Here is a 26,909-nt window from a genome sequence, read left to right on the forward strand (position 1 = left end):
ATATGTATGTATGGCAAATTATCCGATTAGGTACAATATTTAATAAATTTTAGAAATATTATCAATTTTTAAGAATGACTAAAGCTTTTTAACATTTTATTTATTAATAAAATAAAATTTTAAAAAACCTGAAAAGAAGATTTAAAAAAAAAAAAAAATTAAATTTCACTTTAATTTAATTTTTAATTAAAATTGATTTAAGAAATTACTTTCTTTAAAGGTTGTCTTTGAGCACATCAAATTTATACAGGAAAGTCCTAAATTAGCAATGTTGTAGATTACAGAAGAAAATACTGTAAGGTAACGACATGGCATCACTAAAAGCTTTTTGTTTAAATATGTAAAAAATCAAAATTTTGGGGTTGTTAAGCCTTTTTTTTTTTAAAAATATCCAAAGCAAAATAAATGCTTGACATTAACAAATTTTTTTTTTCAAGAAATTTACAACAATACAAAACAATTTATATTTTACAAAAAAAAATATATATATATATATATCTGTGTATGTGTGTTTGTCTGAGTGTATGTGTGTATGTATATTGTAGGAAAGAGTTTGTGGGAGTGTCATTGTGTGTTGTGTCTGGGTGTTTGTTGTGTGCGTTTGTGTGTGTTTCTGTGAAATTGTGTGAATGTTTCTATGTGTTCTTGCATGTATTGTGTGTGTTTGTGTGCATTTTAAAAACAAGCGAAATTGTTGTTTTAATTCAAAACTCAGAAACAAACTGATAGTAAATTAACCCAAATTTAAGGGTTCTGTATTTTCTTTAAAAAAAAAAAAAAATTAAAATTTTGAACCGTAAACTATAAATCGGAATTGAAAAACTCAATTCTATTTTTTTTGCACTTTTATTGAATAGGAATATTTAACTTCGTATTATTGATGTTAGCTCGATATTGAAGAATAGCATGTAGCAATATATAAAAAGAAATCAATTTTAATGGTCAACTTCAGGATGAAAAACTTTGAGGTAACTGTCCTGTACCCAGGAGTCTTTCCACTGCTGCATTTATATCACCGAATGTTGCTATTAAAGCTGCATAAAAAAAAAAAAAAAGTATTATTCATCGTCACACAAAATTTTATTCTTATTTGAATAAACTTAAAAAAAAAAAAAAAAACCTAATTAATAAATAACACACAATATACCTTGAAGATTAGCTTCCCTATTTAAAAATCCCATAGTTGACAATTGTTCAAGTTGTGTCCTATATCTTTCTTCTGGTGGTAGATTAGCGTTACCGCTTTGCTGGGCCATGCTAGCAATCTTATAAAACGAAAAAAAAAATTTTATATATTAACACAGAATTAGATAATAATATTTTTAGAGGTAAAAGTAGTAGGAAAAAGTACATACCATTCGAGCCATGAATTGAGAAAACATGTCTCCCGAATTAGAACTTGTTGTTGTGGATGTTGTTGTTGTAGTCGTTGCACTTGTCGTAGAAGACAAAATATTATTTCCGTTGGAATTTCTTGTATTTCCGCTTGTATCTATCAAAGGTGTTGTTGTTGTTGTTGTGGTTGTTGTTGCGGCTGTCGTGACGGCCGCTCCTACTGTATTATTTGCGTCTTCGGCAGAAGTTGTATTAACCGTTCCAGAGTTTGTAAATGATGGTACTGTACCGAATCCCAAACTAAAAAATTATTTATTGTTTACTCTATCAAATACATTTCAGCATTTGACTTATAATAATTTTTTTTTAAATTCCACAGTTTAACTAAACAAAAATCAACAAACAAACAAACATTGAATCAAAAAGTGTTTCATAATTTTTTTTAAAAATGCCTTACTTATTAACAAGACCAGGAACAGATGTTCTTAATTGCTCAAAACCTTGTTGAATTTGTAATAACGCGTTCAAGGCCTGGGGATTTGACATCATATTTTGAGTTTCGGGATTTTGAAGTTGCTGTAAAAAATGTGGCAACATCAATCTCATTTGTTCCTAAAAAAAAAAAAATAAATAACGAATAAATTTTATCATAATGTATCAGTGAAAAAAAAAAAAAAAAAAAAAATTAAATTTGAGCATTGAGTACCTACCTGCATTTGTGGATTTCCCGAAAATAAAGGATTTGCGAACAAAACTTGTTGGGCAACATCCGGATCCGCAGCAAGTGCTTGAAGTACGGATTGCGTGTATGGAGCAGATAACATGTTTTGCATTAATTGGGGATTTTCAATCATCTGTTGTAACATGCTTTGCATTTCGGGTGGGTTAAAGAGACCGGTTCGGGGAGATGTTGTAGTTCTCTGTTCGCCAGTACTTTCTGTTGTCGTATTACCACCCCAAGGATTGGGGAGAGGGGCCCTATTTTCAGTACCTTGCTGTGGATTGTTTCCATCTGTAATTAGACAGTAAAACCAATATTAATAATACTATCACAAATCAAAATTACTCTTACAATAAAAACCTCATCAATTATTTTACTTTGACTTTCATTTTTGAACTTTAAAAAAAAACTTTCAAATAATTACTTTATTTTTACAATAAAATTAAAAATATTGTTATTTAAACTTTAAAAATTATAATAGCATTCAACAGCGATCGATAATGATAATAATAACAATTGAATTTTATAGATAGCATAATTAACATAATCAGATAGAGATCTAGAATGAATGCTTAAAAACTCCGACTACGTACACAAAATCTTGTCGTGTTCAAAAGTGAAAAATAATAATAATAATAATAATAATATATTTACTATGCTAAAAACATATGATTTATTTTAAAAAATTATTATTATTATTGTTGTTCTTATACCTGAATTTCCAGTGTTTCCGGTTGAATAAGGATTCGTAGAAAATTGGCTAAGTGCTGCATTCATCATAGGCTCCTCAATTTCTCTATACATGCGAGTGAGAGCATTGTAGCCCCCTGGAATGGATTCAAGATTGGATATAGCTCTATCATTGGTTCTCATTAACTCTTGAAGCATGGCTGGATTTCTAACAAGATCGACAGCTTGATGAAGAAGTTCTGTATCGTTAAACATACGATTTAGTTCTGGATTTCTCTGAAATATAAATATTACAATTAGTAATTTTGATTTAAGAATCAAAGAATCAAAATTAAATTAAAATTAATTTTCATTCAGTAAATTATGTGAAAGAATAATAATAACATTCAAATATGTTTAAAGTGATCCTAAAATTATTAAATAAATTTTAGCGTTTCAGTTTATAAAATAAAAATAAACATAAACATAAAATCAAAACTATAACGAAAATACATATAAAAGAATTCTTATTTATTTCTGTACCCTAAAAAAAGCAATAATATTCATTGTAAATTTTAAAATCAATAAAATGAATCAGAAATTATTGCATAAATAAACAGCGAATTAATAATTAGCAATACTAAAATTGTAGGAATTTTAATAAAATTTCTGAAATACATACGCTAAACAATCTTATATATCAAAAAATAAAATAATAATATGAAAGATATGAAAAATCTTTTCTTAAATTTTTTTAAATTTTACCTCCATTAATTCTTCCATTTGTCTATTGGAAGTAATTAAACGTCTCATTATTTCAGGATTATTCATAAGATTTTGAATCATTGGATTATCCATAATTTGCCTCAATGCATCAGGATTTGACCTTAACTGCCTTTGCATTCTTTGTTGAAGCTCCATAATATTAGCGCATCCCATTCCTATATTATCTAAGCCAGGTAAACCACCCAAAATACCCAAACCAAATGGTGTTGCATTAACATCAGCTAAAAAATAATTAATAAATTGTTAACTGTAAATGATACTCGTTAAAACTATATGTGAGTATGTACTCAATACATAAAAATTCTATTATCTTAATTTAGTGATTGGAAAAAATGATAATTATTTGGAGCTAGTTTGGGAATATTAGGAGGGTGCAGCAAAACATTCCAGCCTAGCTCCAGTAGTTTTTGTCTAGTGGCTAAAGATGTGTGGAGCCTGGCATTATAGTGGTAAAAGACAATTCCTTTTTTTATAGGCTAGCTCAGGTCGTTTTTCTTGGATGGCATTATTTAAATTATTCAACTGTCGAATGTAAACCTTTATTGTCTGACTTTGTGGCAGCACCTCAAAAGTATACTATGCCTTTGTAATCCCGCCAAACTGATAACAGTACTTTTTTTTGGTGAATGTCAGCCTTAGAAGTTGTTGGTGCTTGTTTCCCTTGCTTAGAGCAGAATCTTTTCCTCGAAATGTTGTCATAGACAACCCACTTTTCATCACCGGTGATCATTCTTTCAAAAATGGGTCATTCACATTGTGTTTAAATAAAGCATATCACAAAGACCAAGTCGCCTCATCAACCCATGTTCCCCAAAGTTATGCATCAAGCTTCTTTTAGTACCCAAGATACCGCAGATGGTTTTTGACACACATATGTGACACATCTAGCTTTTTTGCAATGTCCCTTCTCAAACTATGCCGATCATTAACAATTACAGCCTTTATTTGGTCATCATCGACCTCCACTGAACCCCCAGAGTGCTCCTTTTTTTTCAAAGAAAAATCTCCAGAACAGAATTTCGCAAACCAGTTTTGACACTGCAGTTCTATTAAAGCTTCATCACCCTACACAGCCCACAACTTTGTATTGGCTTGTGAAGCATTAACACCCTTTCAAAAATAAAAAACGAAAATGTGGAGGAAATGCTCGCTTTGGCTCTCCATGTTTAAGTGCATTTTGCTTGTGCACTATTTAAGAGTTCAATTTTGGTACTGAATGTTACAGAAGAAACCAAATAATAAGATATCAAAAGCTCTTCTTGTCTGTGCAAAAATGTAAACATACTCAAAAACATGGACAAACTATCTGTTGGTAAAATCCATAATTACTTACTGGCCAACCCAATAATTTAAATTTTTTTATGTGAGTTCAAACAAACAAGTTAATAAATTGAAGAGAATATTTGGATTTATAACTTACCTGGAGGTCTAGGAGTGCTGTTCACTTCAGGAGTACGAGATCTAGCTTTTATTACTAAATGTACAGTGAGTCCATCTTTTATGTTATGAGTGCTTAAAGTTTCATGATCCTTCATAATTTTACCAGCAAAAATTAAACATATTTGATCCGGTTCGACATTAAAATTTTTAGCAACGTCTTCTTTAAACTGTAAAAATAAAATAAAAATAAAAATAGTTAATAAAAATAATATACTTTCCCAAGCTTTATAGTAATTTTATTAAAGTAGATTTATAGGAAAAGTTAGCCGAGATACACGAGTAAATTTAAAAATACTAATTCAAAATTTAAAAAAATCATAAAAATATCATTGAACTGTTTTTTTTTTTAAATAATACAAAAAGAATACACTAAAATTATTTCAGAATTGAGAAATATTGCATAATATTTTACTGCACTTAAATTTACCCAAAATTAGGCTTAATACGATGACGCACGTAAATTATAAAAAATTATAAACAGCAAATTTTTAAACGAAATTACTAAGTATTTATAAAATACTTACATCTTTTATTGAAGCATTTTCAAAACACTCAATAGTTCGTTTTTCTTGGGGTGTTTTAACGGTGATACAAATTTTCTTAGGAGCGTCCTGTCCTTCAGCCATTTTGTTTTAGAATGACTTGAAGTTAAAGTCAGTGCCTTAACGATTATTTAAAGTCGTGGCATTAGATAAAATGAAACAAAAAAAAAATGCAAACTATCTGCTAACTATTTCGATAATTTTTAAGGATTTAAATGTACTTACTTGATAGAAAATTATTTTTTTTAAAACAATTTGTCTTCAAAAGAACCGTTTAATTTTTTTATTCAAACACATATATTGATTGATCTTTAATAAAGAAAAATATTTAAGTTTAAATTGTAAATAATAATAAATATTTAACTGATACAAAAACCGATATTAACATTATCTTTGCTAAACTTTATTTGAATATTCTGATAAGTGAGCCTACTTAATAAAATAAATTTGATAAAGAAAAAACGGAAGTGGCTGCAGTGTAGTTAGGGTCAGCAGACTATGTTTACTAAATTGTCTGTTGTATTATAAGTGTTATAATATATTAAATTTAAAATACTGATTATAATTTTTTTTTTTTTATTTACTCATTATGTTTGTTTATAAAGTTTTTGACTATTCATTTTTTTTGCGTCAGAAACAACAGATATGTTTTAATGGTGTTAATCACTAAAATAAAATATTTGTTTATTTACAATTTTTTTTGTAAAAAAATGGCGGATATTCAAAAAAGGGATATTTTTCTGTAGTTTTTACAGATTATGGCGTATTCGGTATGTTTTAATCATTGATTATATATAAGGTATTTAAAATGTCTTTAGCGGTTAATTGAGTTTTAATTAATTTATTCTAAATTATTTTATATCTATCAAAATAATAAAATAAAATTTCATTTTGTTAAATCAACCATTACTTAGTTTTTTTTTTTTTTTTTTTTTGATTGTTCTTTGAAAACCAATTCACTTTTTAAATTGAGTAAAACTAATAAAATTAATTTTTTATTATACAAATTATATTGTTTACATCATAAAAAAATGTGTAATATATATATTAAGTTTTTGTTAATATTATCCAATTTTTTAAAACTTTTTTTCAAAACCGATTATGGTGATACTAGAATTTTCCCAACAGTACATTATATATATATCCATGCAGAAAAATAAAAAATTTTTATTAGTTTTTGTTTGAATGTTGTACCTTAATATAATACATAATGATTTATAATTTTGTTTTTTTTTAATATTTATATTTATAAGAATACCTTTTAAAATTTTTATGCAGAGTGTTCGAGTTCAATTTGAAATTGGTCATGAAGCATCTGTTCGTACCAAAAAAACCCCCGAAGGTTTCACTCATGACTGGGAAGTGTTTGTTAGGGGTGCTGACAACACAGACATTCAATATTTTGTTGACAAAGTCGTGTTTCACCTTCATGAAACTTTTCCTAAACCTCGAAGAGGTGTGTTTATCAAATTTAACTGCAATAATTTTTAATTGGTGTGCTTGTAATGTAAGTATCGTAAAATATATTTGCTATTAATAATATTCCTATTATTTTAGTGATTAAGGAATCTCCCTACATTGTAAAAGAATCTGGCTATGCAGGCTTTGTTTTACCAATAGATGTATATTTAAAGAATAAAGAAGAGCCGAAAAAAATTAGTTTTCAGTATGATCTCCAGTTGCAGCCAAGTGGACCTCCTATTTCTAGAGTCTTACGGGAACCTAGACTTTTTCAAAATCCATCAGAGGATTTTAGAAGAAAACTTATTCGGGGTGGAGGTGTAGGAGTTGACACTCCTTCGGAGGTACACTCAGACGATCTCAAATCTTCATCATCAATTAATTTAAATAGGTCCAAAGTGACAGACTCATTAATAAAAAAACACAAACCAGATTTGACACCAAATGATTCCTTTGCAGAACTATTTGGAACTCCTATTAGACGTGTATTGGAACCGAAAAAAACGACTGATATATCCAAAAAATCGAATGAATCCGACGATGTAAAAGATAAAAAAAAACCAAACAAATACAGTTTTAAAGATGAAAAAGAACTTGTTAAAGATAAGGAAAAGTTAATAGAAAAGGATAAAATTAAAGATCGAGAAAAAATAAAAGAAAAATCATTGAAAAGACTTCCGTCTCCGTCGAGTGTTGTTTCTCATTCCGTTAAATCTAGGGAGGAGTATAAAAAATACGAAGAGAGAAAGAAAGAAAATTATGAAGAAAAAAGGAAAAAAGAGAAAGACAAGAAAGAAAAAGATTCCAAGGATGTTAGCAGGCAGATGGACAAAGAGTACATAAAAGTAAAAAAAAATGCTAACGATTTGGATCACATGAGAAAAAACAATGCAGTTAAAAAGCATGAAGCCAAATCATCTTATGACAGGCACAATATTGAAAATTTAGAAAAAGAAAAAGAAAGGCCGGAAAAAGAAAAGCATAAGCATCGGCATAAAAAGAAAGAAAAAGAAAAAAGTAGGGATAAGGAAAAGCATAAGAAAGAAATAAAGGAAAAAGAGAAAAGCAATAAAAAAAAACATGATGATTCTAGGGAAGAAAAAGAAAAAAAGAAATCAATATCTTTATCTCCGATACAAGAAAAAATAAAGAAAAAACCGTTAAACGCTCTTTTAGATGAATTAGGAAGTTCCGATTCAGCATCTCCATTGAGCGAAGACGAAACGATCCCTTCGATTAAAATTCTTTCTAAGCCACCAAATAAAATTGTACCTGAAATAAAACCTCAACCAGTTGTAAATGTGAATCCTAAATTACAAAGTACAAATTTTACTGTTCAAGCGGAATGCAGAGCAGAAAAGGAGTTTGATAAAACTTCTAAAGGAAATGAATCAAGTCTTTTTAAAACTTCAAATGAAAAATATTCAAATAAAAAGAAAAAGAAAATCGAAAAAGACGATTTAAAACAGCAAAAAATAGTGACAAAGCAAAGTCCGCATTCAAATTCAAGCGAAAGAGAGAATGAAGAAATAGACAAAGACAGGCTGAAAGAAAAGAAAGATAATAAACAAGAAAAAGACAAATTAGACGGTGATAGGTCGCTATTTAAAAAAGAAAAAGAAAATCGAAAACGCAAAGGAGAAAAAAGTAAAGAAAAAAATTTCAAATCAAAAAAGAATATCAGTCAGGAAAATAGCCGAACGCCATCACGGTCAACGGAATCCGTTGATTTGTCTGATGGAGGAGAGGAAATTCGTAGATCTGATAAATTTACAAAAGAATATGTTGCACAATTGAGAGATTTACAGCACAGAATCATGTCGTTGGAAGATAATGCGGAACTTCAAAAAGTAGTCAAAGTCATTGCTGAAACGGGACAATATGAAATAACTAAAAAGACATTTGATTTCGATTTATGCGCGTTGGATATTGAAACGGTGAAAAGGCTGCAGGAATTTTTTTTACCAACATGACAGTAATTAATGTGAAAAAAAAAAAAAAAAAAAAAACAATAGAATACAGTTAATTATTAACATAAATTGATTTACACATAAATTTTATAATCAAAGAACAAACTGTGTGTTACTTTTTCTTATGTAAAAAAAAAAAAAAAAAAAACAAATTTATTAAATCGAGAGATTCAAAGATTAAAATTATATTAAGGTGAATAACTATTTATATGTAAAAAAGAATTAACGTTTAAAAAATATATTATAAGATACTGCCATAATAAATTAGTTATCGGATTTAGGCATTGTAAAAAAAAAAAAAAATGACTTAGACAGCTTTAAATTTTTAAAAAAATTATCAATAGTATAAATATTTATGATAGACATTTACCCCCCACCCCACACCCATACATATATATATATATATTGTATATATGATTTATTAATCAACAATTACATATATTTATATTTTTTTCTTGATGTCAGATGAATAAAAATTTACAAAAAGTAAAAAATTATTAAATAATACCGTTAGAGTTCCTCTAAAGTTAAAGAAAATTTAATCAAATTGTCACTCATAACAATATTATTTTGGTTTGCAAAAAAAAAAAAAAAAATTTATAAATTAAATTGAAAGTATTATGATATATATTTTATATTGCATTTTAATGTGATAAGTGTAAAGTGCGCGGTACTCGAAAAAATTTTAACATGATCTAATCAAAATATATATATTAAAAAAAAAAAAAAAGAAAATTATAAATAATATTTATTTAATAGCAAAAATTATTTGCAAATGTGTCATTTATTCAATAACCGTTATTTATTTATCCTTTAAAGTTAAATTGTAATTAAAGTCAATTTTTGTGTGGATATATATACACCTCTTATATTATTATATATACTTTGGACTAATTTAAAAAAAATATATATAATTATATTTTTTCTAGAAATTCTCAATTTTCTTTTATAGATAGTATTAAAATATGAATTAAAAAAAAAAGCTCAAAACTTTTTTTTAATCTTATTAATTGGAATATTTAGATTCATGATTTCAAAAAACAAAAAAAAAAATTTTAATTTATGTTATCTTATCACTCAACTAGGCGCAACATAGAAATATTTATATAAGTGAAAATAAATTTTCTTACTAACCGGATATAAAAATTATAATTTTGGTTTTTATTTCTGTTTTTCCAAAAAAAAAAAAAAAACAAAAGCACTAATTAAATAATAATTTAATAAGTATACATTCAAAAAAAAAAAAAATTTACAAAAATTTATACAAATATGTAAAATGCACTGACCCCTAATAAATTAAAAAAAAGGAAAAAGGAAAAATAGCAAAAATAAAAATTATCTATAACTAAACTAATTTCAAATTAAATTTAAAATGTAAATAAAAGAAAAAAAAAATTGTTTTTTTTTTTTTTCAATCATAATTGAATGTTTCTTTCTTTTAAATTAGTTTCTATCCATTTATTAAATTTTTCAACTATTTCATTGGGCATTTTTTCTTTCCATTCACCCCCAGTTCCTGAAAAAATTTTAAAATTTTACAATAAAAAAAAAAAAAAAAAAACCCATAAATCTAAATTAAAATGTAACTATAAGGAAAGTGTTTAAAAAATTTATTTAGAAAATTTTCCCTCATTGAATGTATGTAAATGCAACCTCAAGTTTTTTTAAATTATGATTAACTCGGTTTTTATAAATAATATATGCAAAAGTTCAAAAAAAAAAAAAAAATTTCTTTATATTTGACAATACAAACCTTTTCTCATGAACTCCCCGTCGGCGGGTATCAAATTATAAATCCTGTTTACTTCAAGGATGGCTTCATAATTAACGGATGGATTATTTTTCATGGATTCAAAACTTAAATGATGACATAAAGTTTTAATTTGTTCAGGTGATAATTTTTTATCAAGGAATTGTGCCGTTTGCTCAATAACACCCGCAAGATTCTAGAAAAAAAAAAAAAAAAAAAAAAAAATTGAAATTTTTATTGTTTATAAAATAAAACGTTTCATTGTGAGTTGATACCTCTTTTGACCTTTAATTCCCCCATATTTTTCAAAAAAAAAAAAATTAAAAAATATTTTACCTCTTTCATGTCTTCGTATTTAATAAAAAGAACGTTTGATTGATTTCGTCTTTTCCAAAAGCCCTCGATGTGAGACCAAAAGGGTGAAAAACAAACTTAATAAAAAAAAAATAAATACCGATTAAAGGGACAATAAATAAAACTTATACCTATTTAAAAAAAATTGAACAACATTTTACCAGAATCTTCCAAGAACAATTTGCAAAAATCATTAAAATTTCCTGTGTAACCCTCAAGAAGAATAGTATGATGAAAATAAGATACACAAGTATCTTTTGCATTCCGACAAACGTATATTATCTATATAGAAAAAAAAAAAAAAAAAAAACATCCGACCGTGAATAAGAAAAAATATTAAAATAAATAAAATATAAACAATAACAAACATTAAAGTTTATCGCGATTTACTTACCTTAGGTTGTTTATCTCCTTTTCGGATGCTTACAGGGAGTAAATCCCATGGTAAATGCGTCTTTATAAATCTCGTAGATTTTAAATTATTTATAAAATTTAGGGAATCTTTGACAAAAGGTGGAAGGTTTATATCGGGTTTTCTACGAATTACATCGGAGTAATCGAACAAACAAGTAAACCTGAAAAAAAAAATTATTATTATATTAAATCTCAAATAATTTTTTTTTTTTTAAAAAAAATCTCGTATAATAAACAATTGAAATTTGACTCACTCTAAAAATGGAAATCTCTCAGGAAGGAATTCTTTGGCTTTTTCAAAATCTAAATTGTTCATTATACACCAAACCATTTCTTGAGTCCATGTAGTTCCTTGAAAAAAAAAAAAAAAAAAAAAATTAATTTTATTAATATTAATTTAAAATAAATAAATAATTTAATAAAAAAAAAACTTACATAAAACGATGCGAAAGAGAAAAAAAAATTAGTTTTACCTGTTTTCGGATAACTTATCACCCAAACATCTTCATTTCTCACTTCAAAATTTTCTACTTTATCTGCGTAATTACCATAATGACTCGGCAATGTTACTCCTCTGTATCTTTTGTACCCGTTACGAAGAGTACCTAAGAAATATTTTTTCAACAATTCTCCACATTCTCCATCGATACTTTCTCCAGATAAATCACTCATATTTATACCTAAGGTAGTATGATTGTAAATTTTAAACTCGTCAATCGAAATCAAATACAAGTAAAAATTTAAATTTAAAAAAAATTTTTAATTTAAATAAAAAAAAAAAAAAACCTGTTGAACAAAAAATTAATGATAACACAAATTTGTATTTAAAAAAAAAAAACAAATATTAAGCACCTAAATATATACACTTGAATACTTGTTGGATTTTTTTTTTTTATTATTTAATTATTATAAAATATTTAACGCACTTTTGTCTCTTTAAAAAAAAAACCAGAAGAATCGAAATATAACGAGATTGCCAATTTTAATATTTTATTAGGACATAAACAATAATTACGAAACTCTATGCTTAAATAATAATATTTTTCAACATACGAATTTTAAATTTCATTTATTTTTATTATTATTATTATTTGTATAATATATAAAAATTAACTTACTTGTTTAAAATATAACTATTTAAATAAATATAATTTAAAAAAAAAAATAAATAAATTTGTTAAAAATAAACACGACTAAAAACTAATAAACTCAACAACATTGAAGTGAATGTTAAACGTTGGCGTTACGTAAAGACACTAAACAAGTTAAGCCACTCCCACTGAATAATTTCACTTATAGCAAAAACATTTCAAATTAAAAATTATTATCAAGGTTAGCGGCTTATTTTTTTTTCATTTCTATTACACTTTTTTTTATATATATAAATAATTTTTTTTTTTTTTTTTTATCGATAAACCAAAGTACGGAATCTGTTTTTTAAATAAACTTAAAATCAAAAGACCCGCAAGTAATAATAATTCATTGAATTGGTAAAAAACATGAAATTTAGTTATTATTAATAATATTTGATTTTTATTAAAAAAAAAAAAAAATTCTCGATAATTAATTAAACATTAAATTAACATGAATCAATTATTTTTTTTTTTTTTTTTAGGATAATCGATTCTTATTAATTTAAATTTTATATAAAAATATGAAAAGAAATAAAAACAAAACAAAAAAAAAAAACAATTTTTTTTTTTAATATTTATTTACAAATTAACATTTATAATTGTCAAAATATATTTTGAGATCATAGATTTTATATTTACAAATACTTTTTTTTTTTTTTTTTTGTGGAAAAAATTAATACTACGAATGAGAAAAAATCATTTATATAATTAAATGGGATTAAATTTAACATTGCTATTAATAAGATAATATAATTAATAATAATAATAATAATAATAATGAAAAATCGGTAAAAAAAAAAAAATTAATAGTTTTCTTTTGTTTTCAATATTCTTAAAACTGAAAATTAAATTTTGAAATATTTTATTAAATTTATAATAATTATTAATCCTAATAGAAAATTTCATACATAATTTTTAATTATTCGAAAACAATATTTAAAATTAAAAAAAAAAAAAAAAACAATGTCGTATATTAATTAAATAAAAATAAAATAACGGGTAAAACACAAAAAATTAATAATAATAATAATAATATTTTCATTATTTTAAAATTAAACGCATGAAAAGGCCTCGCAATTAAGAAAATAAAATAAATAAATTTGTAATAAAATAGTTTTTCAAATTAAAAATAAAAAAAAATTTATTTGATCAGGATCGATACCTGACACATAATAAATTTAATTTATCGAGACGAGTAACGCAACGGGAAACCTTCCTATGGAATCAAAATTTCATTTGAAAAAATGAAAAAAAAAAAATTTATGTAATTATTTCATCAAATTTTTAGATTCCGTATACTTCTATTATTATTATTATTAAAAAAAAAAAAAAAAAAAGAAAAAGAAAAAAATAATTACACACATTGCAATCTTTTAAATAATGCATATAAAATTTTTTTTTTAAGTAAAAAAAGGACACTTCTAATGTTTTTTATTATTTTTATTTTTTGTTAACAGTAATAAAAATAGAAAAGATAGACAATATTTTTCAATCAATCAATCAATCAATCAATCACGCTAGAATAGTTTTAAAAAAAAAAAAAAAAAATTTTTTTTTTTTATTTAGCCTCGTAATCATGTATTCATTTTCTTTTTCTTTTTTTTCTTTTTTTTTTGTTGTACAAAATAACTTAATAAGCGCTAAAAAAAAATTCTACTGATATAATTCCTACAAATATAAGGCAAGATTTTTTTTTTTTTACAAGTTTTTATTTAATATTAAATTATCATCGTAAAAACATATAAAAAAAAAAATTAAAAATTAAAAATAAATACACTTATTAATTTAATGGTATTATTCGCTTAATGCTCGTAGTACAAAACTTTACATTAAAAAACCCGTATAATTATAATTTTTTCCACAATTTACGCACAATTTTCTTCTTTTTTTTTTTTTTTAAATAAATTTACGCAAACATTAATAATTTATTGTTATTGTTATTATTTTATTTTATTTATTTCTTGTTTATTATTGACTGAAACACTTTGAAAAAAAAACTAATGAGCCTTCGGTCAATACATAACTTCGTAAACAGTTGCTTTTTTATCTCCTGATCCCGTGACTATATATTTATCATCAGCAGAGATGTCACAACTTAGGACGGATGATGATTCTTTTGACTGAAAACATTTTTTTATTTTATTTTCAACTATGCCTTTTTTTTTTTTTTTAATATACCCAATTTGTTTATAAGTTACATTTCTAAGTTTTATACTATACTAACTATTAATTTTAACTCCTCCCCCTCCCCTCCCCTTCCCGAAAAAAAAATTCACTCCTTGACAAAATAACTCTATTAAATCAATAAAGGGAAAACCCTGTGAGATCCGCATGGCCGTGAGAGTTTGGGTTATTGCTTGTAGGCAAGCGTAAATAATAATAATAATAATAATTAAAACAAGTTTTTTTTTTTTACTTACTTGAAATATTGATGCTCCGTATGGTGTTCTCCAGGCATTGAGTAAATTGTCTTTTCCAGTTGACACAAACCATTTTCCACAAGCAGCAAATCTTAAAGACAGAACACAAGATTCGTGCAAATGAAGTTGATATTTATCAGGTTTTGTCGCGTGTAAAACTTCAACATTTGAATTTTCCATTCCGACGGCTAGCCATTCACCAGTGGGACAATATCCTAATGAAAATATCTGAAACAAGAAATAATATTTACATTTTCCGTCTAATTTTTTAAATTAAAATTTAAAAAAAAAAATTTATCCAAACCTGTGAAGTGAAGTCGTGTTGCTGAAGTTGTCTTCCTTCTCTCAAGTCCCAAGATCTTACTGTATTGTCCAACCCGCCGGTCCATAGCTTTGTACCATCGGCCGAAATATCAATGCAAGATGCACCATCGGTGTGACCTTGAAATTGTCTCACTAATGTTTGATTATGTAGATCCCAGACAGCTATATTTCCATCAGAGCAACAACTAAAGCATACCTGTAATTAATAAAAAAAATCATAAGTAAATTAAACTTTTTAAATTTAAATTTGACAAACAAGATATGTAAATAAAAATATCGTTAAGCTCCTGATTTTTTATTATTGTTTAAAATACACAAGTCGGTAAAATATATATAAACAATACGTGCAGATTATATTATTTGTAAATTAAACAGAAAGGTAAAAAAGAATTATTCATACAGATTATTTAACAACGTTAGAGATAATACACTAAAAAACAATATTAAAATTTGTTTAAAATTAGATAAAATTATATAACTATATTGGTTGTTGTTATAATTTTTTATCAGAATAACATATAATTAATTTATCATAATACTTTATCAGTGTTACATTTAACACAAATAGTAAACGTTTAACGACACGCAAGAGGAAAAATCAAAAGAATTTTTTCAAAGTTTTTTAAAACTGATAACTTCAATACCTTAGAATCTGGACTGATGGCAAGGGCATAACATGCCGGAGCACTTGATGTCAATTCGGCTTTGATCCTTGGAGTAGGTGATGCCAAATCCCATATACTCAAATTACTTGCTTCCCCTCCCACAATTAGAGTTCGCCCGTCCGGTAATAATTTAACAGATCTAATGTAATTATCTCTTTGCTGAAAATAAATAAATAAATCTATCAGAAATATACAAATTACAATTTCCAAAAAAATATTTTTTTATTCGAATAAAAAAATTGTTTTTTTTTGTTGCGAGAAAATTATAGAAATCTCGTTTATTAAAAAAAAATGAAAATTATTATCATTATTGTTTATATTGAAATTAAAACTATTTTAATTTATTATAATGGGAAAGTAATACAAAGACATTTTCACTTTGTTTATTTTTCATCTCCATTTCAAACAGTTGAAAAAATATTTTTTTGTTAAAGAGTTTATTGTTACATTTTTATTTAAAAAAAAAAAAAAATATTTTTGATCTTTTATTTTGACCTGACCTATTTTTAATGACGCTCAGTTTTATAAAACTCTGTCTGTTGTCTCCTGTTTTTTTTTTTTTTTTATTAAAATTATTTTTTATTTTTTTTATTTTATTCGTTAATTAGAACAAATAAAATAAAATGCTTTAATTGAAAAATATATACCATAAATACATTAAATTATTTTGGTAATTAAAAAATTGTAAAAATATCTTACCAGACAATCGAGTTGAGATACCGCACTTTTACTTCCTGGTTGACTTATATCCCAGACTTTGACACAACCCTTCCCGCCTGTGTAAACGTATTTTGTAGGATTAGATATAGTAACGGCACACACAACTTCCCCGTGACTTAGGGTGTTAATTTGTCTGGCGTGTCGTGGAATTCCTGGACCAATTAGGGCATCTGGTGGAAATGGCACTGGTTGCATTTGTCCGTCGGCAGAAACGTGAAACGAATAAGCTCTTTATTTTTACAAAAGAAAAAAAAAGAAAAAAAATTATTTTATTTTATTTTTTTCTTGTGGTTGTTTCATAACAAAAAAAAAAAAAAAAAAAAATTCATTTCTTACGGTTTCCCGCCTGGTATTCCTCCCAACGCGGGATTTAAGGGAGCTCTCATATGAGCAACTTGGGGAACTTGTGGATCATAGCCAACGAGTGATGGTCTGGGATAGTTATTGAGAGCTGGAGGAAGGTTATTATGTAATGCACCGTAAGCTCCTGCCTGAGCTAAATCGTGAGTAGGAGCACCCGCTAAATAATGAGGGTAACCGGCTGAAAATAAGTCAACTGAACAATTTTAATAAATTCTTTTATACTTATTTCATATGCTGAAAACTATGTTTAAAAAAAATTAACAACTTAATACACTACCTAATGAAGGAGGCTTGGTCGCCGATTTCATACCGCTAACTCCAGAAACACTATTAGCGCTACCCCCACTTGTGGGTGTGACAGATTTTGAAATTGGTGTCGTCGGTTTTTCATTATCAATTTTTTTCGTAGAAGGTGTACTAGCATTAGATGAGGTACCACTTCTAGGGCTAAAAATAAAAATTTTTTTTTTAATGTGTGTGCGTTATAAAAATATAATAACAGAATATTGGGTAAATAAAAAATTGCACTCACCTATGTGGTCCAGCATGTTCTTTTTTAGGTGCTAATTTATCTAAACCATTTTCTCTAGGTGAAGCTGTACCATTATGTGGAGATACAGGATCTTCACTTTGATCGTCTACAACTAAGTCTTGATCGCTTTTCTCTCCATCACTTCCATGTCCATCTTTCTCCTCTTTTTTTAATTTTTTTATATCAGGTTCAGCTGGGCTTCTTGGTCTGTATTTTTCCCGTTCAGCAGGAGAAATCGAATTCCTCTTTAAAAAAAAAAAGAAATAAAAATTTTTTAGTATTGTTGTCAGCTACTTGTTATCATTTATTTCGGTTTCTTACAAAATATTAATTTTTTAAATTTATATAAAATGGTTTTAAGTAATTAAATATATTAAACTTGAACAATAAGGTGTTATTTTATTTTTTTTTTATCCTATTAAAATAAAACGATGAAAAACTTATAGACGCAAAAAAAAAAAATAATAATAACTAATTATAAATGATAATTTCTACAATTGGGATTTATAAATAATAATGAAGAATTTAAAACTCTTATTTTTGGAAATTCCTATATTTTTCAAAAGGAAATATTTTCCTTCAACAGTTTTTATATATGAAATTATAAAATCTAAGAATAAAGTAACACATGACATTTATATTTTATATTTAATAGTAAATAACCGGGTATTTTATTATTATTATTATTATTATTATTATTAAAAGACTAATTAATAAAATGAATAATATTTATAATTTTAAATCAAAATATTAATTGTTGAATATTGAATTAGAAATTCAATAAAGATAAAATAAAAAATAAAAAACTTTACTTACATGCCGTTCATCTGAAGAATTCAGGCCTGGCCGCATCAATTTAAGAAAAACCGAGAAAAAAAAAATAAAATAAAATAATCATTAGAAACAAACATTTTAATTTTAAAAATTGATTTCACACATGGTTTTATGCCATTTATTAAAGTAATTATTACTTTATTGAAGAAAAATAAAATAAAATAAACCACTGTCCTAAAATCGAGTTGTTTCATCAGGTTTAAACTAATTTAATTTCAAATTAAAATTTACTCATAAATTTTAGGATAAATTATAAAAATAATTAATAATAAAAAATTGTGTACAATATACACATTGCATATAAAAACTATTTTGTAAAAAGAAACCTTCCTGTTATAATATTTTTTTAAGAGCATATTTGAACAGTTAAAAACCAAACATTTAAATTTACTCTAGAAATTAAAGCTATTAAATTGTTTTTTTTTTTTTTTTTTTTTTTTTTTTTACCCACAATAAAAAATAAACAAAAATAAATATAAATAATTTTTTTTTTTTTTGAAATATTTTGCACGAAAAAAAAAACCAATAAACTAATTAAAACTATAAAAACCATTCTATAATTTATCTCACATTTAAATTAAAAAAAATCCTATATATTTAATATTTCGGATTGGTAAAAAAAAAAAAATTTTTAAGCCGGGTTAAAGGGTTAAAAAATTAAAATTGTAACTCTGTGATGTACTTTGAGTTGAAAAAATTTAACATACCACTATTGTATTTTACGTGATCCGAATTAATGTCTGGTTTAGAAGCTAATATGCTGAGAGGATGTGGTGTCGGGCCCCCGAGAGCTCCGAGAATTCCTGCTCCAGCACTCGGAGGCCCCGGAAGTCCCGGATGAGGCATCATTGGAATGGGCGGAGCATGGGCAGCATGCGGCAGTTGCTGGGCGTGCATTTGTTGCTGAAACATAATTAAAAATATAATACAAATTTTGTAAATTATTAATTATAATATTAATACATGATAACACTGATAACCCCGATCTCATCCTCGTTCAGAGACTTAAGAAAATTCGTCGAGTAAAAAAGTATAGGTAGAAATAATAATAATAATAATAATCGGGCCTGTTCGTTAAATTACACACTGATTACACACACACAAGACCAGAAAAAAGGAATATAGCTTTTAAAAGAAATAAAAAAAAAGTGCAAAAAATACTAACCAATAATCGAGGTAGATCAGGTCGTTGTTGCTGTGAACAAAAACAAAACAAAAATATTTAAACGAAATAAGTTAGAAGACTTGAGAAACAAGAGAAGAGTATAAAATAAATATACATTTTTTTTTAAAATTCCCCACTATGCATAATGACAGTTTTTTAAATAATAATAATAATGCCTAAAAGCAAAATTAATTTTTTAAACAAAAAACCTTCCAAAGAAAAATCTTGACTAATTTAATTAAAATTTTTGCCATAATTACTTAAGACATTGACTACAATAAATCAATACTAAATACAGCACATATAAATATTATATAAAATAAAAATAACTTAATTTTAAAAATTAATTAAAAATGAAACTATTAAATAAAATTTTCTTACTCGTAAATATTTTAAAATTCTACTTTTTGTTTTCATTTTTCCGCCAATTATTAATTAGATACTATTAATTTTAATTTTTAAATGTTGTTCTTATTATTAGTATAGTAAAATTTTGAAAATTAAAAAATTAAAAAATTTTTCATTTAAAATTTATGTAGTTAAAATTTTTAATTTTTTTTTTTTTTTTTAATAAAGAGAGAAACAATATTTTGTTAATGTAGATAATAAAGACCATGATTCGACTGCGATTTAAACTGCATTAAAATATTAAATCGTATTTATAGACATTAATCACGCAGATAATTATAATTATATAAAAATATTTTACTCGAACAATTTTTATAGCTTTTAAAATTTTTTTTTTTTTTTTTTTTTTTTTTTAATGAGAAAATAAGGAAGATTTCTACAGGCTAAAATTATTATTTCGCTTATGTGGCATTAATAGAAACGAAAGAAATAATATTTATAATTATTATTGGTTAAAATCACCCTTTAGAAAATGAAAAATGTCGATCCAACTAGTAATCGTATACGTATAGAATTGTCTTTAAGGAAAAACAAATAAAGAATCAAATTTATCCAAAAATTATGCATATTAAAAATAATAAATAAATAAAAAAATATAGGGGGAGGGGGAGTATGTCTAAATAAATTTACATTAGAAAAAATAAATAAAATTTATGTGCAAAACACGCATTTAAAAAAAAAAAAAAAATTTCAATCAATTAATTTAAAATCATAATTAAATAAACAAATAAAAAAAATTCTACAGTGAATGCAAAAACGAAAAAAAAAAAAAAAAATATTTAAAACCAAATTTCAATTTCTACATCTAAAAATATATATATATATATATATATTTTAAATAAAATTTATTATATTAAATTAACTTGGAATCCGAACAAAAAAAAAAAAAACAATGAATGTTGACAATGGAATTAAGAAAAATTAACCTGACATGATATCAATTGCTTAATAAAATAAAATAAAAAATATATATATATATATTTTTTTCTTGACAATATCGGTCTGATTTATTTGCTTTTGTATAAGACAAACAAAGTTAAATGACGTGGGTAGTCGATAAGCTACACGCAGGAAGCACAGAAGAGAAAAATCGGTTATGTTTGCTTCTACTTGTCAACTGTGTAAATTCCTCGGCAGATGTTTGCTTAGGATATCTAAATTCATATTAAAATAAGTGCGGCGTCATAGGTTTTTTTTTTTTTTTTTTTATACATTTTGTGTATATTGAGTTTCAAATTTACACAACAAAAAAAAAAATAAAAATAAAAAAAATGGATGAACCGCAATATTATAATAATGATAAAATTATAAATAATTTTTTTTTAATATTTGGTGAATTAAATGCGTTGTTTACTAAAGTATATATACACAAAAAGAATTTTTACTTCATAATCTCTCATTGTGTTTAATGTCTAATGTTTACTTAGACGTAAATATCCGTCCGTAAATTAAATAATAATGAAAAAATACCAATTCAGGTTTCCGAATATTTTTATTATCATCCCGAGTAAAAATTTTAGGAAATTAAACATGATTTTGGATTCATTTACCCGATTTGCAAAAAGTCTTTAAGGTAAATAAAAAGTATTCATGATTGGCTACTAAGTAAAATAAAAAATTGAATTATTGTAATTAAATAATTATCAGAATAAAAATTAAAAAATCTTAGAGTAACAGAAATAATTAATTGACTAAAATGGAAAGGGGTTAATGCCAAATATGCAAAAACTTGCCGGAAGTTCATCATTTTGAAATATTTGATTGTTCGACCGCAGGTAAAAATGAATTTATAAACAAGCCAAATAAATTTTGGATATATTATTTCAACTGGTAATTGTGTCGAGAATGACGAAAGAGAAATTTAATAAAGAATAATAATACAGTTATATTATATATTTTTTGCACTACTTTACACATTATCCAGAAATTCTCATCGTGCAAGCCAGCAAAGCACAAACTTTAAAAATAAAAAGACCGAAGAAATAAAAAAAAAAATTTTTTTTTTTTTTTGTAAATCTGTGAAAGATGAAATTGTTCACAAATGCCGTATAAAAAAAAAAAAAAATAGAACCGCTGACAACATTCATCTAGAGAGCTTTACATTTTGACGCACATAAAAGACGCACCATATTACGTGGGGCACAGTTCACATTTTTAAGGGAAAAATTTTAAATGGATCATAAACACCAAAACATCATACATTCAAAGAACCCTTTATTCAAATATTCATTCTCGAGTAATAACGGGCTAAAACTTGAAATGAATATTCAATTCCGACGGTATTAACAGTGTTAGTCGTGTTTACAAAAAAAAAAACAAAAACAAAAAATCTAAATAAAAATTTCCGTTTTAAACGATAATATTTGTTTAAATATTTTCAACGTATAATTCACATACTATATTGGACTGTGTACAACGAATAGTCAAACATCTCTTACAATACTAATTCACAAGATTTTCTCAAATGAACAATTTTTTTTTCAACCAATAACATAAAAAAAGTTTATAGAGTAATGGCATTCACTCCAACCTCCTTTTCTCCTCTACCTCGTGAAGACAATTTGTATTTATGTTTACGCATAATTTGTTTGAAATAAATAAAAGGAAGTAAACGAAGGGACAATATGTAACAGGAGGATAAATTTCAAATTAAACAACTCATCAATAATAAAACAAATTATCGTAAGGCTCTCTAAATGTTTGTGGGTTAAATAAAGATTTTATAAAGAAAAAAAAAAAAAAAAAACCTTGTAAAAAAATATTAAAATTTTCTTACCCCGATTATGGCGTTAAGTTCAGTCATCGTAACTTGCTTCGCTCTTTCTACTGCTGTTGCTACCTGCTGTTGATGCTCTTGAGAAAGGAATGGTAATATCTGAGCAATTATTGCATTTAATCTTTTAGCTATTTCAGTCTGAAAATAAAATTAAAAACATTATTTTATAATTTATATAAGTCACATTTTTATTATTTGCATTTGAATTTTAAACAGATTTAAAAATATTTATTTTTACATTATGTTTTTTTTTTAATAGGTTTAATAAAAAAAAAATATTTTTTCCCTATTTAATTTAAATTACTTGAAATAATAGACCAATTAAAAAAAACTTTTATTAATAAGTAAATAAATTCTTTATGTGGTATACAATATATTTCTATTTTTTATTTATAGTAAATAATTAATGATACTACATAATGTTGATTATTAACTAGACAATATCACAAAATAGAAAATGGCAAATGAAATCATTACTGAAAACAACACAAATTAAAATCGTTGAAATACTTTTCTTTTTTTTTTTTTTTGAGATACACCATTCGCAATAAGTAGAAATATTGAATTCGATTGACAATAATATATGATAATAATATTTTCAAGATTTTCAATTTTTTTCCCACTAGTACAAATTATTACAAAATACATTTGACACCATAACTTAAAAAAAGAAAAAATTGTATTTCAGAAGAGCAACACACAGTGAAAAACGTTTCTATTAAAAAAAACTTTCGTTCTATTCAAAGCCATTTTGTCACAAAAAAAAAGCTTTTAAAATTGATATCCCGGAATTCCCGAGAAACTTCATAGACGTTCAGAGCAGAACGCAAAAAAGAAAACTTTATTACTAAACTATAATTACTAAATAAATAACTGTTGAATATTGAAAAAAGTAACGTGTTCAGGTATATAATCTTTTCATAATGTTAGAAAAAATTTAATTTATTTATAGAAATCATTAGTGTTTTAATAATTGCATTCATTACACACTCATATAACGTTACACAAACAGGTGAATAATAAAACCGAAAATATATGCTAATTGTAAAATTTTTTTTCAATTATATAATTAGTAATATTATTAAAAATTATTAAATTGTCAGTATTAAAATTACGTTTATTATATTCAAATGAATTAATTTTTTAAATAGTTTTAAAATTATTCACACTGTATGCAAAACTAATAATATTTATTTAGTTCTAAAAAAATAAAAAATAAAAATACAAAGAGTATTGAAAACAACTAAAAACTATCTGAAAAATTTGTAATGGTAGATAATGTAAGGAAAAATTTTTTTTTTTGAATAAAATTTATAAATAGTATCAAAAATTTACTAGACCTATTTCCCCCCTTACAATTCATTGTTGATAGAAAGTATACTTTTATATTTGTGCAACCTGACCCTTTTTAAAAATATAATCACACAATAAAAGTGAAAAGAGTGAGCAGCCTGTAAATAAAAGGATCTCACCAAAAAGAAACCCTCAAAGATCCGGCTTTTGCACAAAAGACAAAATTTGAAGGCAGGAGTTCACACTAATTCAATTTTTTTTTGCTTTCGTCCCTAAAAATCTTTACAGATTTTTACTTTACAACTGATGTTCTTCCAGATATAATAATAATAATAAAAGGTTTCGATATTGATAAAACTCAAGTTTAAAACTCTTTCAACTTTTCTCGTAAACTTATATTTGTATTTTGGGTTAAATGTTGGTACGCCATCATGTTTTAGGGAGTCAATAGATTTTGTTAGATGGTACAAAGAGTCTGCATAAAAAATAATAATGAATTTAATGGAATGCCTGTAGATCTTAACATGCATTGTATTTGTCATTCCCTAAAAATTACAATGTCGCAACATATACAACATTTATAACAACAATGAAATAATATAACAATAATAAAATTATATCAATTTCTTTTTATAAGGATTTGAAAATTTTTAATTTTTAAATGTAAAAATTGAAAAAAAAAAAATTTACTTTTTTTTTTTTGCTATAAAAATAATCATCACTAGTCTGAGATTTTAAAATGGACGGTTTTTGCAATGAATTGTTCAAAATGACAAAGATATACAATAAGAGTGAATTTTTCATAACAACCGATTAATTTTATGTAATTAATAGTTTTTTTGTTGGTTTGAATTAAATGTGTTGTTGTTCACTCTAGTGTAATAGAATAATTATACATAGATAAATTGGTTAAAATTTCAAGTGAATCAAGAACAATTTATATATATTTACTTTAGTAAAAACATGAGCAGTTAATTAATTATTATTATTGGCATTGTTGACAATTTCATTTAAATATTTAAACATTTGTAAAAGAATTTTTTTATTAGTATAGAATTTCTAATGAAATAACAAATTGTTCACGTGTACTGCAGTTTATATCTTAAATTGCATACTAATATTACATTGAAATTAGTCATTTACAATAATAAATTGTTAATTTTTCTTAATAAGTCAACTTAATAATTTAATTATGATTAAAAAAAAAAAAAAAAAAATTACTGAATGCCAGCAACAAATATGAAGAAATAATATTAAAAATATATTAACAAATTTTTAAGTTTTCTAAACAACACTTTTGCATTTTTATTTTTAGAAGAATTTTTAAAAATTTTAATTAGCTCAATCAATCTACAAAAAAAAAAACAATTAAAAGGTAAAAAAATAAAACTCCACGCTCATGAATTTATTTACCGATAAAAAAAAAAAAAAACTTCCTAACTTTAAATTTCAACCCTTAATTTTTACTTAGTTCCAAATATTGCAAAAATATTTTTTAATATTAATAAAAAATATGGTTTTAAGATTTATAAACAAAAATAATAATAATAATAATAATAAGAGATAATAGTGCTCACCTGTTGGTGCATTTCTACATTTAATCCATAAGACATTTCATAATACTGAAAAAAAAAAGAATAAAAATATAATTTAAATAAATAAAAAAAAAAAAAAAATTATACGAAATTTTAAATTATTAAGCGATTGAAAAAATTTTTAATGATAAACACACCCGCCCGAACACACGCACACTTTATGTATAAACAATTTCCTTCCTTTATCACATAAAACACATATTTAAATTTATTTATATATATTTTCTAATTACTTTTTCTTTCGTTTGATCAGCACTAATAATATTGAATAATTATCAAAAATTAATGACTAGCAATTTAAAAAAAAAAAATTTTTTAATTAATAAATAAACATTTTTCTCCAACAAATTTTAAATAATGTTAAATAAAAAGGTTAAAAGGTTAAAAAGTTAAACTTTTTGTGAAAACAACATCCTACAAAAAGTTATAAGAAAAAAAAAAAAAAATCATTCTACCGAATCAAAACTGATATGAATTTTCTATTTATTGTTGTTTTTATTTGCATTGTGTTAAAAATTATTTTCTTATAAATAAAAGATAAAAATTTACAAACATAATATTAAACTTTTTTTTTTTTTTTTAAATTTCCTAATAATAATAATAATAATAATAAAATACATTTTTATTAAATTTTTGATATTATTATTCGGCTTATACTAAAGTCAAATATGATTTAAAAAAAGCTACAAGTGTAAAATTAAAAATTCATTATAAACGATTAATGAATGTTGTAAAAATAAAAAATAAAATTTAATTTAAATTATTGATTTGACCAATTAAAACATGTACTAGAATAAAGTAATACTTACCATAACATAATGTCTTTGCATTTCCGTTTTTTCCTGGGCTAATTTTTCTATCTCCAATTTTAAACTTTTCCAATAGAAAACAGGAGGCGCAGCAATTAAAGTTAAGCAAAGCGAAAAAACAAAAAAAAAAAATTATTGTTAATACACTTAACATGCATTTTTATTCATTATTCAGTGTATATTAATGCTTATAATAATTAACGCATTTGTAAAAAAAAATTCATAAGTTATAAATAAACTTTTCTTCGCGAGTGAATAAATAATATATTTCCCAAATTTTTTTTTAATAGGATTATCATATGTACACTGTGACGAATAATTATATTTTCAATTGAATGAGTTATTAACGTATATCATCAATTAATCAATCCCGAAACAAAATGAATTATATAAACAACAAACAATTGTTTTTTTTTTTTTTTTTTTTTTT

The 26,909-nt window shown here is 24.7% G+C and overlaps 4 protein-coding genes across 4 annotated transcripts in view; 1 reads left to right on the forward strand and 3 right to left on the reverse strand.

Moving 5' to 3' along the window:
- Positions 1 to 948: 948 nt before the first annotated feature.
- On the reverse strand, positions 949 to 5,577 carry Phum_PHUM307210 (ubiquilin-1, putative; the record flags this gene model as incomplete). Its single annotated transcript, XM_002427204.1, has 9 exons — positions 949 to 1,034; positions 1,148 to 1,265; positions 1,356 to 1,485; positions 1,793 to 1,947; positions 2,046 to 2,347; positions 2,770 to 3,022; positions 3,491 to 3,732; positions 4,932 to 5,118; positions 5,476 to 5,577. 9 exons carry the CDS (start codon positions 5,575 to 5,577, stop codon positions 949 to 951), a joined length of 1,575 nt encoding a protein of 524 aa, XP_002427249.1.
- A 724-nt stretch (positions 5,578 to 6,301) lies between these two features.
- Phum_PHUM307220 (Neurofilament triplet M protein, putative) lies at positions 6,302 to 8,927 on the forward strand (the record flags this gene model as incomplete). Its single annotated transcript, XM_002427205.1, has 3 exons — positions 6,302 to 6,313; positions 6,772 to 6,949; positions 7,051 to 8,927. 3 exons carry the CDS (start codon positions 6,302 to 6,304, stop codon positions 8,925 to 8,927), a joined length of 2,067 nt encoding a protein of 688 aa, XP_002427250.1.
- Positions 8,928 to 10,339: 1,412 nt separating this feature from the next.
- Positions 10,340 to 12,114, reverse strand: Phum_PHUM307230 (uncharacterized protein; the record flags this gene model as incomplete). Its single annotated transcript, XM_002427206.1, has 7 exons — positions 10,340 to 10,440; positions 10,678 to 10,870; positions 11,011 to 11,105; positions 11,190 to 11,310; positions 11,423 to 11,603; positions 11,697 to 11,793; positions 11,916 to 12,114. The coding sequence occupies 7 exons, from the start codon at positions 12,112 to 12,114 to the stop codon at positions 10,340 to 10,342; spliced, it is 987 nt and encodes a 328-aa protein (XP_002427251.1).
- A 2,473-nt stretch (positions 12,115 to 14,587) lies between these two features.
- The window catches only part of Phum_PHUM307240 (protein groucho, putative), a gene marked incomplete at both ends in the record, with an annotated part of 14,555 nt that continues 2,233 nt past the window's right edge, over positions 14,588 to 26,909 (reverse strand). The window contains 12 exons of the mRNA XM_002427207.1: positions 14,588 to 14,695; positions 14,996 to 15,223; positions 15,300 to 15,515; positions 15,964 to 16,143; positions 16,684 to 16,933; positions 17,041 to 17,245; positions 17,345 to 17,514; positions 17,600 to 17,844; positions 18,416 to 18,441; positions 19,141 to 19,336; positions 22,783 to 22,920; positions 25,653 to 25,697. Coding sequence (XP_002427252.1) covers positions 14,588 to 14,695; positions 14,996 to 15,223; positions 15,300 to 15,515; positions 15,964 to 16,143; positions 16,684 to 16,933; positions 17,041 to 17,245; positions 17,345 to 17,514; positions 17,600 to 17,844; positions 18,416 to 18,441; positions 19,141 to 19,336; positions 22,783 to 22,920; positions 25,653 to 25,697 — 2,007 coding nt within the window. The remainder of the gene's footprint in view (positions 14,696 to 14,995; positions 15,224 to 15,299; positions 15,516 to 15,963; positions 16,144 to 16,683; positions 16,934 to 17,040; positions 17,246 to 17,344; positions 17,515 to 17,599; positions 17,845 to 18,415; positions 18,442 to 19,140; positions 19,337 to 22,782; positions 22,921 to 25,652; positions 25,698 to 26,909) is intronic.

The sequence above is a fragment of the Pediculus humanus genome, genomic scaffold (assembly GCF_000006295.1).
Source record: "Pediculus humanus corporis 1103172107707 genomic scaffold, whole genome shotgun sequence".
In the NCBI taxonomy this organism is placed as follows: domain Eukaryota; kingdom Metazoa; phylum Arthropoda; class Insecta; order Psocodea; family Pediculidae; genus Pediculus; species Pediculus humanus.